The sequence below is a fragment of the Oratosquilla oratoria genome, chromosome 9 (assembly GCF_046742065.1).
Source record: "Oratosquilla oratoria isolate Oo_2021 chromosome 9, ASM4674206v1, whole genome shotgun sequence".
NCBI lineage: Eukaryota > Metazoa > Arthropoda > Malacostraca > Stomatopoda > Squillidae > Oratosquilla > Oratosquilla oratoria.
Window position 1 is genome coordinate 60,428,327 of NC_134785.1, and position 17,084 is coordinate 60,445,410.

General features: G+C 38.7%; 1 protein-coding gene across 1 annotated transcript in view; it reads left to right on the plus strand.

Annotated features, from left to right (window-relative positions):
- The first annotated feature begins 2,915 nt into the window (after positions 1-2,915).
- Positions 2,916-17,084, plus strand: part of LOC143028484 (UNC93-like protein MFSD11) — a 30,290-nt gene continuing 16,121 nt past the window's right edge. Inside the window, exons 1-3 of the mRNA XM_076190658.1 lie at positions 2,916-3,008; positions 7,463-7,632; positions 9,153-9,329. Of these exons, the coding sequence (XP_076046773.1) occupies positions 2,916-3,008; positions 7,463-7,632; positions 9,153-9,329 (440 nt within the window). The remainder of the gene's footprint in view (positions 3,009-7,462; positions 7,633-9,152; positions 9,330-17,084) is intronic.

A 17,084-nucleotide genomic window follows, 5' to 3' on the forward strand; every position in this document is an offset into this window, starting at 1 on the left:
GGAGAGGACCTTTGGCGGCGGTGGCGGCGGTGGTGGGTGAGGTGGAGGGGGGTTCGTTTTTTTCTTTCTTTCTTTCTTTTTTTTTTGGGGGGGGGAAGGGGAGTGAAATGTCACTCCCACGGGCTTTGTTTGGCTAAGTGGAGGGCTGCTAGCTGTCTGTACAGTGGTGCTTTGTCGGCGGTCCGAGGCGTTTGTGTGTGCTCCTTTCAGTGTGTGCTCTTCCACCTCCGCCTCCGCCTCCTTCGCTTCAAGAAATTTCGAGTTTCTCACTCCAGGCTAGTTTCTGTCGCGGGACAAAGAGCGAATATTCTTTTTCTATTCATTCATTTACGAAAAATATGTCCTTCATGGTAATGTGGCAAGTGTTGTGTAGCTTGTGCAGTGGCGAGAGGAGCTGGGTTCGCTTCCCCACGTTCAACATTGATGACCACTTGGTAGTTTGGACCACAAAGAAACGGAATACAACGTGTTACTTTTCGTAATGATAGTATAGGACACATAGGTGCAAATACACAATACACCCACACACATACATCAGATTTAAGCCTAAGACTGAACGATGGGGACTTGGAGACGGAACTCCAGTGAAGTTCCTTTCATGTACATTACAGTTGGTAACACACACATACTGGTGTAGTGGTTAATGTCTCAGCTTCCCCCCATAAATCAATGGTTGTGTACTTTTAGCAATGTTTGCTGAAGATGTGTGAAAAGTATGTTTAATAACTGCAATATCGTTACTATATCCCTGCCCTCCCAACACATTCAACCAGAAGGAGTCCCACAAGGAAGTATTTTCAGTGTCCTACTTTTCACGCTAGCAATCGATGACACAACATAACATATCCCCCCTGAAATTACAGCATGATTATAATGACAATCTGGCTCGTTTTCAGCGTAGGAACCCATCCAACCCAAATAAACTGCCTTCTCCAACGAGCCATAACCTCAGTAGCCCCCTGGGCCGAAGACCATGGTTCTAAAATTTCTACGTCAAAATCAGTCGTCATGCATTTCTGCAGACAACACAGTTGTAAAGAGACTACTTCAATTTATTTAGACAACACTCCACTCCAAGTAGTGTAACAAACACGATTTCTAGGACTGATTCTTGTCTACGAGCATGTGATGTCCTCATTACCACACACAAACTGGGGAGCAGACAGACGTTCCCTTCGGAACCTTTGTCGTACGCAACTTAGGCTTTCGCATCAGCACAGGAGCTTTCCGAAGTACTCCTATAACGAGTCTATATGCAGAAAGTGGACTCTTCCACCCTAGACATCCACCGCTCGATGGTATCATTGAAATACTTTTTCCGCATCAAGAGTTCTACGAAGTCCCCAATATCCCAAGTCCTCTTTGTCCCGTCTAACCAACAAGGCTATGATCGACGCCCACACAGCAGAACTACTATCCACTTTGTGGAATCATTATGCCGGTTATCTCTACACAAGCCCCACGTTAGCCCCCCTGGTTACTGCCCCCCCCCGCCCCCGAACTTACACCCTTGCCCTTGGCCACACTACCGAAAGACGAAACTCCTCCAATCACCATCCGACAAGAATTCCTTCCCCACTTGTCCTATTCCTCGGCAACCCATATCTATACTGATGACTCCCTCTCAGACCAAGAAGTAGGATACGCGGCAGTGTCTTCTTCAACCACGAAATCAGGATCTCTCCCACTCTTTGTCTCAATCTTCATTGCAAAACAACTAGCTAACCTCACTACCCTACAAATGATATTCCGTCCACATTCCTCCTCTTTAATAATCATCTCAGACTCACAGTGTCCTGGAAGCTCTCCCATTCCTCCATTCCTGCTACCTAATATTCCAGGACATCCACTCGTGGCTGATTAGAATCTCCTCCGGCTTCAAATCAGTATCTTTCTGTTGGGTAGCATCACATGTCAATTTTTCCTTAAAAAAAAAAAAAAAAAAAGTTGGGAAGGACACCCAATAAATCATCTAAAAACCATCAAACTAACTTCATGTTCACTCCTGGTCTCCTTACCAACATAGCAGTATCCTCACCCACGGCTATTCCATGTCAGGAGACGACCCCCGATTTGTTAATGCGGCACACCTGTTACTATACCCCACATTCTATCAAGAGTGTACCACTCACACAACTTCCCGCAACCATGTTGCCAACCTCTGGGCAAAGTGTACGTTGCAATGGCCTCAGCAAGAAGTGTAAGGTGCACTACCTCGGTTAACTATTTTGACACTTTATAGACTTTGTTTTGTTTAACACCAAGGGATTTTATTCCTCTTTGAGCGCGTCGCTTCGAGGAAAAGGGCTATTGCTTATTATAAAGAAAAGTACCGTAACTTGGTATTATCAAGAATTATTATGCCTAGTGTGATCTGTGTGTGTGTTTGCGAGTGTGTCTAAACATATAGACCGAAAATACGAGAGCTCACGCACATACATACACACACATATGCCAAGTTCAGAAACTAATGTTACGAGTCCACTGCGTAAAACAAACATGTAAATACGGACACAAACTCCTTTCATTTCTGTATAGGTTCTGAAAAGTAGTCCCGCTTGTGTGTAACTAAGAATTACCTTATCTTCAGGTTCAAGGAAGAATTAATTGCGCCAACCAATGGCCACTGTGCCTTCATTTAACCAAGGACCACTTCAAACGACGCCCTCCAAACTAGAACACTCCAAAATAGAAAGAAAAAGAAAAATCCTAAATCACTGTCCAGAACCGTGATACTGCGTCACAATGCCATTACGTCACAGAGTAACCTGGAGGGAACAGGAACAGTTGTTCGGGACGTGACGTCAGCTGCAGTTCCCTAGCCCACTACCGGGTACTGAACGTAACCGGAAAAATGCCTTTCTTTGTTTATCGGACGTGAGCAGAAGAGTACCGGCAAGATGAGGACTCCGTCGATGCCCACGGACGGACGTATGGTTAGCGTCCTGATCCTCGGGTTGTCGTTTATGTTTGTCTTCACGTCGTTTCAGACGCAAGGAAACATGCAGGTAGAGATATCTTCGTGTATTTACGTATGGACCTGTTTTTATACACACACACAATAATATACATATTACACACACACACACACACACACACATATATATATATATATATATATATATATATATATATATACACATATATATCTAGGTTCCAGGAAAAAGTTACTACAGCATAAGATGGAAAGTTGTGTTTAGAATATACATTAATCAACATTTATTTTCAGTATCTGGTTACGTAAATATAGTGTATGTGCACAAACAAATGCTCAGTCAATATTTTTTCTTATCTCTGCATTTCTTTGATAGAGTGGACAACCAGTTCGTCTACTAAAGATTATTTAGCACAAGATAAAATTAGATCTTGTATGTCTGTGAGGTCTTTCATGTCTGAAAAACAATGCAAATGGTTCTGACATTCTATACAGTAAGTTCAATTGAGAATTTATGACGAATAACGTTCTAGTCCCTGACTTCAGGAGAGCCAATTTTGATAAGCTTAGAAAATATTTATGACAATTGGTCACTTATGAAACCAACTCAGAGGACTATGATAGGGTCAGCCCGGAGGTCATTAGCGCAGGTGTTTGATCATGGAGGGTCAGGTCACTCACAAGCGTAAGGTCAACATATGGCCAGCGATCTGGAAGAAATGTAGAGTAACCTGACATATTTGATTTTTGAAGGCACAAAATAAATTGATTCCCAACAAGGCAATACAGAAGAATACTAATACTCCGAAATGGATAGGGGATGGCTGAAAAACGAGATTGGAATAAAAAGAGGGCTTTACGCAAGAATAAAAAACGGGGAAAATCTTAGATCCAAATATAACAATACAGCTAGGCTGGTTAAATAGAACACGCACACAGCGCAACTAACTACAAGTGAGATCCAACCCAAAGGGCTCCCTTCATCTCTACATAGCGAAAAAATAAAGAAAGGATAGGCACACTTAAAAACAGCGATGGATTTGGAGGAAAAAAATTGGGGGACATTTAACAAACATTTTCTCGCGGTGTTTACAAATGAGAAGTTAGATATGGTACCTGACTGCGGGCCGATTTTTAGTGGCGATGAAGTAGACAAACTAACATTAGCATTGATAGACTTGAAGCTACAAAATCCCCGGGTCTAGACGAAAAATTTCAGTGTATTTAAAGTGTAGATTTACAATCTGCGACCAGTTCACGGAATTATTTAATAAATCGGTAGACACTGGTTTTGTGCCTATTGTTTGGGGGCAGGCAAACGTTCCTGTTAAAAAAAGGAGTTAAATCGTCTATATGCAACTACAGGCCAATCAGTTTGACATCAGTTATAGGTAAAGTGCTTGAATCAATAATAGCTAATGGGATCAGAGATCACATCGTGAGACAATTTCATTCGTGATTCACAACACGAGCTCTCCAAGGGTAAGTAATGTGTAACTAATCTATTTTTTACACTAATGTTTTCAAGGCGTCAGATAATGATAGTTACGATATTATTTACCTTGACTTTAGCAAAGCGTTCGACAAGGTACACCACCAGAGACTAAAAGCCAACGCCCAGCATATGAGGAAAAGTGTTTGAATGGATTAGAGCTTGGATCATTCAGAAATCAGTGGGTCACCATAAACTGTGTAAAATCCAAATGGGGGAGTGTTGCTAGTAGAGTGCCCCAGGTCTTGGTTTTGGGTATCTAGTTGTCCATTATATAAACGACTTGGACAATGGGATTAATAGTGATGTTAGTTTGTGGACGACACGAAAATAGGACGCCTAATTAGGTCAGGAGAAGACGCAGATATTCTGCAAAAGGATCTTAAATTGTTCACATGGTCGGTGAAATGGCAAATGGATTTCAACATCTCTAAGTGCAGCGTGTTAAACGTGGGTTTACACAACCCAGAAAGCAGGTATAGCTTTTTACAGTAAACCGAGTGTGAGAGACTTGGGAGTTCAAGTGAGCCCCAACTTTAAATCCAGGAAACAGTGCATTAGCGTCAGGAATAGAGCTAACAGAGCATTAGATTTCATTGCTAAGATTGTTAATAAAAGTGCAGAAGTAGTTATCAAACTTTATAGGTCTCCATCCTATAGAATGGACTAGAATCACTAGAATCAGTACATAGGAGAATGACCAAAATGATACACGAGAGCTCGGAAATTTAAATTACGAGGACAGGCTTAGACACCTTTCCTCTCGGGAAAGACGCAGAGTGCGATGTGATGTAATAGAAGTGTTAAAGTGTATCAAAGGCTTTAACATGGGTGACGCACACAGTCATCATATTAAGACAACAGGAAAGGATTCGCAGTAATGGATTTAAATTGAACAATTTTAGTTTTAAGGAGTAGTCAACAAATGGAATAGACAATAATGACGTAGTGAGCTTTGAAAATCTCGGTTGTTTTAAGAAAAGGTTAGACAAATTTATGGATGGGAATGGCAGGTGGTAATGGACATGGAATTGCCTAGTGTAAACCCTATTGTCTCTTGCAGTCTTCTTCATTCTTGTTCTTATTACTGTTATCATTATCATTATTATCTTGTTTTCGATAACCAGTGATTGAGGACGATATCGCGTCGAAAAGGCAAGATCATAGAAGTACTGTAAAGATACAAGGAGGGTATCAGAACGAAGGGATAGGAAAATAAAGTGATTAGCATTCTTCTGTGAATGGAGATCACTTACCAATTACAAAATAAAACTGCGTGACTCTGGCCCGTAGGGGGAGGAACTTCCATACAAGTTTCAATTGAGAAATGAGATTGATATGGGGACGTGAGAGACACCACGAAGCGATGGCGTTCTGGCTAAACGGACAATAGCCTAACGGACAAAATCCTAATCAGTGAAAACTGCCGTACCCAGACAAGACCCCAGTGGCAATCTACAGGTGGACAAAACCCTAATTTGAAGAAGACACCAACTTTTTTTTTCTAGTTTTCATCGACATTTAATTTTGATTCCTTCATTTGTGCATCGGTGTTTTTTTTTTCTTACTTTCCTTTTTGAAGCACCAACATAACTACTTTGGTTAATCTTTTATTTATATTTTCTTTACTTTTATTTATTTTTTGAAGCACCAACTTAACTACTTTAGTTAATTTTTATATAATTTATTGATAATCACATGCCATTTAATTTTTCATATCTGTAATAACTACATATTTATAGCACATTTTGTTTACACATACATCATTTATCTAAAGCGAATAAAAGATCCTACACAATAAAGAAATTCATTTAAAGTCTTTTTTTTTTGGAGGTCAGTACACAAGTTCATCGGGCACTTGTTGAAGTTCTTGGCCTTCCTGCTTTGTTGGGCATATGGTCAATCCCCTAAGCTGTCTTAGAGAAGTCTGGTTTCGACGAGTGCTTGGTTCTACTCGAATCCTTCCACGAGTGTCCAAACTGATGGATGTTTGTGGTCGATGAGCTGGCAGAAGGCATTATTACGTCCCTCACAGACGATGCTGGTTTTATCCCCACCAGACATGGTAGTCTGGGAGACATTCCAAAGTGGTGGTGGGAATACTGGAGGACAGGGGGCCATCGGGTTGAATTGGGGGTGGTTGGATCCAATGAAAGGTCCCACTGATGTACATTGCATCAAAGTACGCCATAAGTTCATCTGGGCCTTCTGGTGTGTCTTCGTTGAGGAGTTCCATGCCAGCAGTGACGCCCTCTAATGGCAGCAGAGCAAGTCCGTCAAGTTTGCTGCAGAAGTGCTTTACCTACTCACTGGACTTGTAGAGCATGACAAGACCCAGATCTTGTATCTTTCGCCAAGTGCTCTGTGTTAGGTGGTAGAAGCAACCTTGTGTTGTAATGTGGTCCCCGAAGACATTGTGGATGGCCTGGATGGCAGAAGATTCAAAGTCAGTGACGACAGTTGTAGGGTCAACACCGAATCCAAGCTGGTTACAGCGGCTGAGGATTGCATTGAGTAGCTTTTCACAAATCGCCTGTGGGGTTTTGTCACGTGTTAGGTGTTCTGTCTCTATAGGAAGCAGCTGGATGAAAGTTCTTGAAACAAGTTAATTTTAGTCATAAAGTGATATTGTCTTTAGCCTACTTATTAATATTATCATTTATCTTTCTTACCATACGAGTTTATTTTACTTTGAAACTGTCGTATACATTTTAAAATCTCTTGCAATTCTCATACGTTGATACTGGTTTTGATGTAGATCAAAACGCACCTCTCTTGCGATTTTTGTGTTTTTATTTAAAACACAGCTGATATGGATAGTATTTTTTAAATAGTTTGAACCGAACAATTTTGCCTTGTTCAATTTTTGGAACGTAAAACATGTACATCATACCCTGCTTGACCTATGAAAGCAGGCTGGACAAACCAAGAACCAGAAGAGAACTTTCATTCTCTTCTCCCTCTTCTTTCCCTTCCCTGTTCTCCACTGCCATGTAGTTGCTCATCTGACTATCGGCTCTTTACTTCTCCGACAGGAAATGGTGATTGAGAGCATCAAGGAAGAAGACAAAGACTTCCATGGGTCCGGCTACATCTCCCTCGCCGTCATCTATGTCGTCTTCGCCACGACGAACTGGCTCGCCCCTTCAATGCTCTCTTTCATTGGTCCAAAGGGATGCATGATCGCCGGAGGCATAACCTATCCGTGCGTATATAAATTAAAAAGTTGATAAATCAATAAATGAACAGGTAAATGAATATGTTAAATAAATTTGTGTGTATTCACTTTGGTCTTTGGATCACGTGTTGGACTCGCGATCGACAGCTATTTCCCTCCCGGAAGAGAGCTCAGAGCTCGTATGACCGATCTATGGGTAATGCTATGACCTTTCACACACACACCCAACTCCCCGCCCACGAGAGTCAGAGTAACGACCCGAAACGCAGCGATACCGAAATAATTTCGGCCCTGGGCAGGATTCGAACCAGGTACTGCGAGCACCACCGTACTTCCCAGTCCAATACTCTACCAACTGCGCCACCGAGTCGTGTTGTGTGTGTAATGAATGGAATAAACTTCTGCACAGGTAGTGCAATGTAGTTCAGTTCGAAGCTTTAAGAATCATTTAGACAAACACCTAAGCAAGATGCTGTAATGATTATAATTTAGTTTATATTATTTGTTTTTGTTTTGTTATCATTTGTCTGTCTGATTTTCATTTATTATTAGTTATATGTTAATTTATTATTTACTATTTACCTGTTTATTATTTAACTATACCTATGCATTCATTTATGTATTTTATTTGTTATTTACATTATTATAGTTTTTATTGATTATTTTATCATTATTATGATTTTTTTCGCATCCGACCTAGATATGGACCAAAAGGTCTCCTATCGGCATGCTCCGCCTTTGTAATCCTTTGTGTGTGTGTCGCACCCCAGAAAATTATTTCTGGAGTGGACATAGCAACACTTTCAACATGGCGATGCACATGAGTTTTGTTTCAGCCGAGGGACCGTCTTAGGGTAACATGGGGTCTCGATCGACTGAAGCAAAATGAACTTCAGAAATTTATATTATTACTATCATTATAATTATCCATGAAAAAAATGGCTGCAGGAGGAAATATGAAGAGCTTGATGGGTGACACACACACACACACGACTCGGTGGCGCAGTTGGTAGAGCACTGGACTACCAGCATGGTGGTGCTCGTAGTACTTGGTTCGAATCCTGCCCAGGGCCGAAATTATTTCGGTATCGCTGCGCTTCGGGTCGTTACTCTGACTCTCGTGGGCGGGGAGTTGGGTGTGTGTGTGTAAGGTCATAGCATTACCCATAGATCGGTCATACGAGCTCTGAGCTCTCTTCCGGGAGGGAAATAGCTGTCGATCACGAGTCCAACACGTGATCCTAAGACCAAGGTGAATACACACACACACACACGGCTTACTACTGTAATAGCGTCACGGGTTCCTACACTACAATACCATGGTATAGGATATATTCGAATACTGATAACCATTACTGTCCCCTTTGAACAAGGAAATGGGTGTGTGATGCATGTAAGGTTACAACATTATCTATACATGTGCCTATATTATAAGCTTCAAGTTTTCAAAGCTACCAATTTCACCCTCTTGGTAGCCTTTTTTTTTCTCTCCAGTTGACCACTCATTTACATATAGATTAGTCGAATAAATCTTCCATTGGGTTTAGGATATTCATCGCTGGATTCTTGTGGCCTCAAACATGGCTCCTGTACCTGACGTCGGTGTTAGTAGGTGCTGGAGCAGCCCTCATCTGGACAGGATTAGGCAACTACCTTACCCTCATGTCTGACGAGTCGACCATCTCCAGGAACTCCGGCATCTTCTGGGCCATGTCTCATTGCAAGTGGGTCCATAAAGCTCCGTTATGAGTGTTTTGATTTACCTCAGTTTCTCCTGTCTTTATATAATTCAAATCTTATACACCAACACACATACATGTATACAGAATATCGGGGCAATACAAACTTGGTACAAAGGGAATTAAAAAAGTCAACTCTGAAAGGGACCCAGGAGTAACTATCACCAATGGCATGGCACAAGACTACATGGATGAAGAAATGGCAAAGAAAATATCAGTTACGTTGATAACACCAAAATTGGAGTACGCTGCAACACTATGGACGCTTAGGAGTAACCGAAGTCCCATGGACCTTGGGAGTAACCATCACCAATGACATGACGCAAGACTACATGGATGAAGAAATGGTAAAGAAAATATTAGTTACATTAACATTAATAAGACCAAAATTGGAGTACGCTGCAACACTATGGACGCCTAGTACTAAAAAAGAAGAAAAGAATTTTTTTTTAGAAAGAATTCAAAGAGTGACAAAGATGGCACCAACACACTCCAAATTGACATACGAACAAAGATTGGACAAACTAACTACCAACCCTGGAACAAAGAATAGAAAGAGGAGATCTGCTAACCATATACAGAATTATGAAAGGGATGGAAGTCCTTGATAGAGATGACTTAAGTGGGATAGAGGAAAAAACAGAGGACACGAAAAGAAACTTAGAGAGGATAGTTACAGAAGAGATATGAAAAAGAATAGCTTCTCACACAGAGTGATAAGTATCTGGAGCAAACTGAATGAAGAAACAGTGAGTGCAAAAACTATACAAGAATTTAAGATCAAACTGGATGTTGAAAAATACAAAATCAAGTCACTACGAGCATAGCTCTCTTCCCGTAAAATACAACTAGGTAATTACATATATACTCGTATATATATATATATATATACACACATACATATCTATCTATACACACATACATATCTACACACACACACACACACACACACTTCAACGAATGGACGGCTTAGAGGACGTTCTGAAGAAAAGTGAAGTCTGTGGATCCCAACGCAAAGAGAAGTGCCTAGTGTTTTTGCAGGGTGGGGGGGAAATTGCTCGTGGAGTAGTAGGAACGTAGGGAAAGAGGAAAAGGGGAGGGATTACTGAGGGAAATGGAAGGAAATGAGGAGGGAGTAGACTTTGACCAGCCAGACAAGCGGAAGGTAAACAAACGACTTAGCGAGGATCAAATGTCTAATAAAAATGTAAAGATTAGAAGTATAGAGAGGAGCAATACAGAAGAAAGTGACGAGAATATGTTCCAGGGATTTAAAGAGGGTGGGGGGGACACAACCCCCCCCCCCCGACTGATAAGACTAGAGGAGAGAGTTGATAAGGTGATCGAGGACTTGGAGCGTAAGTTAGGTAACGTAGACTCCATTTTTAAAAGAATTGAAAGGTTGGAACAACTAGAGAAGGCTAACAGAAACTTAACTGAAGAAATAGAGGACCTAAAAAGACAGTTAGGAAATGTAAAGGAGGAGAATGAGAAATTGAAGAAGAATAGTAATGAAAACAGAGAGAAACTAGCTACAGAAGCTAAAAATTGGAGAATAACTCAAGAAGGGAATAAGGTTTCATTCACTGACATAGTCAAACAGCAATTGAAAGAACATAATGAAGACTCAGTTATTAAAGTGATGAGACAGAAGGAGAATATAGTAAGAGAATTAGCTGACAAAAAGAAATGTATAATTATATTAGGAATGGAAGAGAAACATAACCCAGATAGAACTGCAAGAATCAAGGAGGAAAATGAAAGAGTAAGCAGTTTACTAAAATTAGTCCAGGAAGATGAACCAGAAATTATAAAGGAAATTGAGGAAAAATTCAGACTCGGAAAATATAGTACAGATAAGACCAGACCAATTAAGATTAAATTCAGGTCACAAACAACAGCAGAGAAAATTCTATCCAAGACAGGGAAACTAGCAACAAATGATCAATATAAAAAGGTATGGATAAAAAGAGAAATGAATAAGGAGGAAAGAGAGGCAGAAAAGCAGAAAAGAATTGAAGCTAAGGCAAAAAACGAGGAAAGAACGGAGTCAGAGAAAGAGAGATTCTATTGGAGAGTAGTGAACATGAAAATAAAGCAGTTCGACATACTAAAGAAAAACATAAGGGAAACAGAGAATACAATGGAAGTGGCAGAAAACTAAGAGTGTCTTACACAAATATAGATGGATTGATAACAGGATTGAATGAACTGAATGATTATTTGAAAGAAAAAGAACCGGACATAATGGGAATTGTAGAAACAAAATTAAAAGGCCCACTACCACCCAACAGTGTAGGACATGATACATACAATTATTGGATTAGAAACAGAGAGAAAAAACAAGGGGGTGGAGTTATGTTCCTGACTAAGAAGGATATAAACGTGAAAGGTGTCATATATGGAAAGAATACAGTAGAGATGATTATGATAGAAGTGGAAGACCGAGATAAGAAGAGCAGAAAATTTGTGATCAATTATGTGCCTCCGAAAACAGCCTCATGGGAGGAGAGTGAACATAAAAGTATGTTAGAGGACACAAAGATAGCATTAACTAAAATAATGGAAGACGGAGGAAAAATAGTTATGATGGGCGACTTTAATTGCAAAGAAATCTGCTGGGAAGAAATGACAGTAAAGAGTGGTGATGACTCATGGGGAAATGCTCTACTTGAGATGATTACTGACCATTCAATGACACAATGGATACAAGAGAACACTAGGTATAGAAATGAAGAAGAACCATCGAGGCTAGACTTAATAATTACATCTGAACCTAGAATAGTGGACAAGATTGAATATAAAACACCAATAGGTAAAAGTGACCACATATTGATTGAACTGGAACTTAATGAAGAAAAATATATGAAAAGAAATGAACAATATAGAAAAGGAAGAATGATGTATGAAAAAACAAACTTTGATAAAATAAGAGAATTCTTCCAACAAGAAAACTGGGAAGAAATATACAAAGAAGAAACAACAGTGGAAGAGAAATGGAATATTTTGACAAAAATTTACAAAAAAGGAGTGGAAAAGTATGTCCCAAGACAAAAACAAGAAAAAGAATATGTAAAATGCTGGTACAACAAAAGTTGTAGGGAGTTAAAGGACAAAAGAGACAAAGCCTGGAACAGATGGAAAAAAGACAGAAGACCTGAAAAATGGAAAATATATACTGGTTATAGAAATGAATATGTACAAAAGTGCAGAGAGGAAAAAAGAAAATATGAAAAAGATGTTATAGAAAAGTGTAAAGATCAACCAAAACTATTCTACAGATTTGTAAACAATAAACTGAAAAACAAACAAGACTTAGAGAAATTAAGACAAGGAGGAGTTGAATACACTGAGGAAATGGAAATGGCAGAAATTATGAACAAACATTTTAAATCAGTGTTTACAAGGGAAAATATACAACCTGAAGAGATTGAGTGGAAGGAAAAAGTCCCCCCTATGGAAGAAATAGAAGTAACAAAGAATGAAATATTGACACACTTGGGTAATTTTGATGTCAGAAAATTGCATGGGCCAGATGAAATAGCAAACTGGATTCTGAAAGAATGCAGGAATGAACTGGCAGACAAAATACATAGCATAATAAGCAGTTCCTTAAAAGAAGGAAAAGTTCCAGAAGATTGGAAAAAAGCAAATATAGTACCTATATATAAAGGAGGAAATAAAGAAGAACCTACCAACTATAGACCAGTCTCTCTAACAAGTACAATAGCAAAAATATGTGAAAGAATTATCAAAAGTAGATGGGTAAAATACTTGGAAAAAAACAACGTACTAAATCCAAGGCAATTTGGATTCAGACAAGGACGATCATGCGTCACCAATTTAATATGTTTCTATTCAAGGCTAATAGATATAATACAAGAAAGAGATGGATGGGCTGATTGTGCATTTCTAGACCTAAAAAAAGCTTTTGACAAAGTACCACATAAGAAGTTGCTTAAGAAATTAGAATATGAAGGAGGAATACAAGGTAAATTGCTAAATTGGATGGAAGACTTTTTACAAGAAAGAAAAATGAGAGTAGTGATAAGAGATCAGCACTCAAAATGGAATGAAGTAATAAGCGGTGTCCCGCAGGGAACAGTTCTGGCCCCAATAATGTTTGCTATATATATTAATGATATGGATGAAGGAATTGAAAGCTATATGAGCTTCTTTGCAGATGATGCAAAATTACTGAAAAGAGTGAAAACTGAAGAAGATTGTGAATCACTACAGAGAGATCTAAATAAAGTACAAGAATGGAGTAGGAAGTGGGAGATGGAGTTCAATACAAAAAAGTGTAGTATAATGGAATTTGGAAAAAGCAAAAACAGAATAACAGGATCATATAATTTGGGAGAAGAAGGAATAAAAAAAGTAGAAAATGAGAAGGACCTGGGAGTCATTGTTATGAATAATAGGTCACCTGAGAAACATATAAATAAGATTTTTGGAGAAACTTATAATTTAATAAGAACAATCAAAGTAGCATTTACATACCTGGATGAAGAAATGGTGAGGAAAATCCTAATCACCCTGATAAGACCAAGATTGGAATATGCAGCAACGATATGGTCACCAAGTACAAAAAAATGTATAAAAAAAACTTGAAAGAATACAAAGAGCAATTACAAAACTGGCACCAACACTCTCAAAACTATCATATGAAGAGAGACTACAAAAACTTAAACTACAGACACTAGAGCAAAGAAGAGAGAGAGGAGATTTGATAGCTATTTACAGAATCATGAAAGGCATAGAAATTACTGATAGAGAGAATCTGATAAAATGGGATGACAGAAATACAAGAGGACACGGAAAGAAAATAAAAAAAGACAGCTATAGAAGAGATTTTAAAAAGAACAGCTTTCCTCACAGAGCAATAGACAGTTGGAACAAGTTAGATGAGAAAGTGGTGTGTGCAAAATCAATACATGAATTTAAAAATAGTTTAGATAAAATGAGATATGAAGACGGGACCCCACGAGCATAGCTCCCCTTCCCGTAAAATACAACTAGGTAAATACAACTAGGTAAATACATACACACACACACACACACACTTTCAACGAACGGACGGCTTGACGAACGCTCTGAAGAAAAGTGCAGATTGTGGATACCAACGCAAAGAGAAGTGCCTTTTTGTATTTGCAGGGGGGGGGGAAATTGCTCGTGAGGCAGTAGGTAAGTAGGAAAAGAGAAGGGGAGGGATTGCTGGGGAAATGGAAGGAAATGAGGATGTGGAGGACTTGGCCCAGGCAGACGGGCGTAAGGTCAACATGAAACGACCACCGGATGACGAAATGGCAAATAAAAATGTAAAGATTAGAAGTATAGAGAGGAGAAATACAGTAGAAAGTGACGAGAATATGTTCCAGGGATTTAAAGAGGGTGGGGGGGACACAACCCCCCCCCGACTGATAAGACTAGAGGAGAGAGTTGATAAGGTGATCGAGGACTTGGAACGTAAGTTAGGTAAGGTAGACTCCATCTTCCAGAGAATTGAAAGATTGGAACAACTAGAGAAGGCCAACAGAAACTTAACTGAAGAAGTAGAGGACCTAAAAAGACAGTTAGGAAATGTAAAGGAGGAGAATGAGAAATTGAAGAAGAATAGTAATGAAAACAGTGAGAAAATAGCTACAGAAGCTAAAAATTGGAGAATAACTCAAGAAGGGAATAAGGTTTCATTCACTGACATAGTCAAACAGCAATTGAAAGAACATAATGAAGACTCAGTTATTAAAGTGATGAGACAGAAGGAGAATATAGTAAGAGAATTAGCTGACAAAAAGAAATGTATAATTATATTAGGAATGGAAGAGAAACATAACCCAGATAGAACCGCAAGAATCAAGGAGGAAAATGAAAGGGTAAGCAGTTTATTAAAATTAGTCCAGGAAGATGAACCAGAAATTATAAAGGAAATTGAGGAAAAATTCAGACTCGGAAAATATAGTACAGATAAGACCAGACCAATTAAGATTAAATTCAGGTCACAAACAACGGCAGAGAAAATTCTATCCAAGACAGGGAAACTAGCAACAAATGATCAATATAAAAAGGTATGGATAAAAAGAGAAATGAATAAGGAGGAAAGAGAGGCAGAAAAGCAGAAAAGAATTGAAGCTAAGGCAAAAAACGAGGAAAGAACGGAGTCAGAGAAAGAGAGATTCTATTGGAGAGTAGTGAACATGAAAATAAAGCAGTTCGACATACTAAAGAAAAACATAAGGGAAACAGAGAACACAATGGAAGTGGCAGAAAACTAAGAGTGTCTTACACAAATATAGATGGATTGATAACAGGATTGAATGAACTGAATGATTATTTGAAAGAAAAAGAACCGGACATAATGGGAATTGTAGAAACAAAATTAAAAGGCCCACTACCACCCAACAGTGTAGGACATGATACATACAATTATTGGATTAGAAACAGAGAGAAAAAACAAGGGGGTGGAGTTATGTTCCTGACAAAGAAGGATATAAACGTGAAAGGTGTCATATATGGAAAGAATACAGTAGAGATGATTATGATAGAAGTGGAAGACCGAGATAAGAAGAGCAGAAAATTTGTGATCAATTATGTGCCTCCGAAAACAGCCTCATGGGAGGAGAGTGAACATAAAAGTATGTTAGAGGACACAAAGATAGCATTAACTAAAATAATGGAAGACGGAGGAAGAATAGTTATGATGGGCGACTTTAATTGCAAAGAAATCTGCTGGGAAGAAATGACAGTAAAGAGTGGTGATGACTCATGGGGAAATGCTCTACTTGAGATGATTACTGACCATTCAATGACACAATGGATACAAGAGAACACTAGGTATAGAAATGAAGAAGAACCATCGAGGCTAGACTTAATAATTACATCTGAACCTAGAATAGTGGACAAGATTGAATATAAAACACCAATAGGTAAAAGTGACCACATATTGATTGAACTGGAACTTAATGAAGAAAAATATATGAAAAGAAATGAACAATATAGAAAAGGAAGAATGATGTATGAAAAAACAAACTTTGATAAAATAAGAGAATTCTTCCAACAAGAAAACTGGGAAGAAATATACAAAGAAGAAACATCAGTGGAAGAGAAATGGAATATTTTGACAAAAATTTACAAAGAAGGAGTGGAAAAGTATGTCCCAAGACAAAAACAAGAAAAAGAATATGTAAAATGCTGGTACAACAAAAGTTGTAGGGAGTTAAAAGACAAAAGAGACAAAGCCTGGACCGGATGGAAAAAAGACAGAAGACCTGAAAAATGGAAAATATATACTGGTTATAGAAATGAATATGTACAAAAGTGCAGAGAGGAAAAAAGAAAATATGAAAAAGATGTTATAGAAAAGTGTAAAGATCAACCAAAACTATTCTACAGATTTGTAAACAATAAACTGAAAAACAAACAAGACTTAGAGAAATTAAGACAAGGAGGAGTTGAATACACTGAGGAAATGGAAATGGCAGAAATTATGAACAAACATTTTAAATCAGTGTTTACAAGGGAAAATATACAACCTGAAGAGATTGAGTGGAAGGAAAAAGTCCCCCCTATGGAAGAAATAGAAGTAACGAAGAATGAAATATTGACACACTTGGGTAATTTTGATGTCAGAAAATCGCATGGGCCAGATGAAATAGCAAACTGGATTCTGAAAGAATGTAGGAATGAACTGGCAGACAAAATACATAGCATAATAAGCAGTTCCTTAAAAGAAGGAAAAGT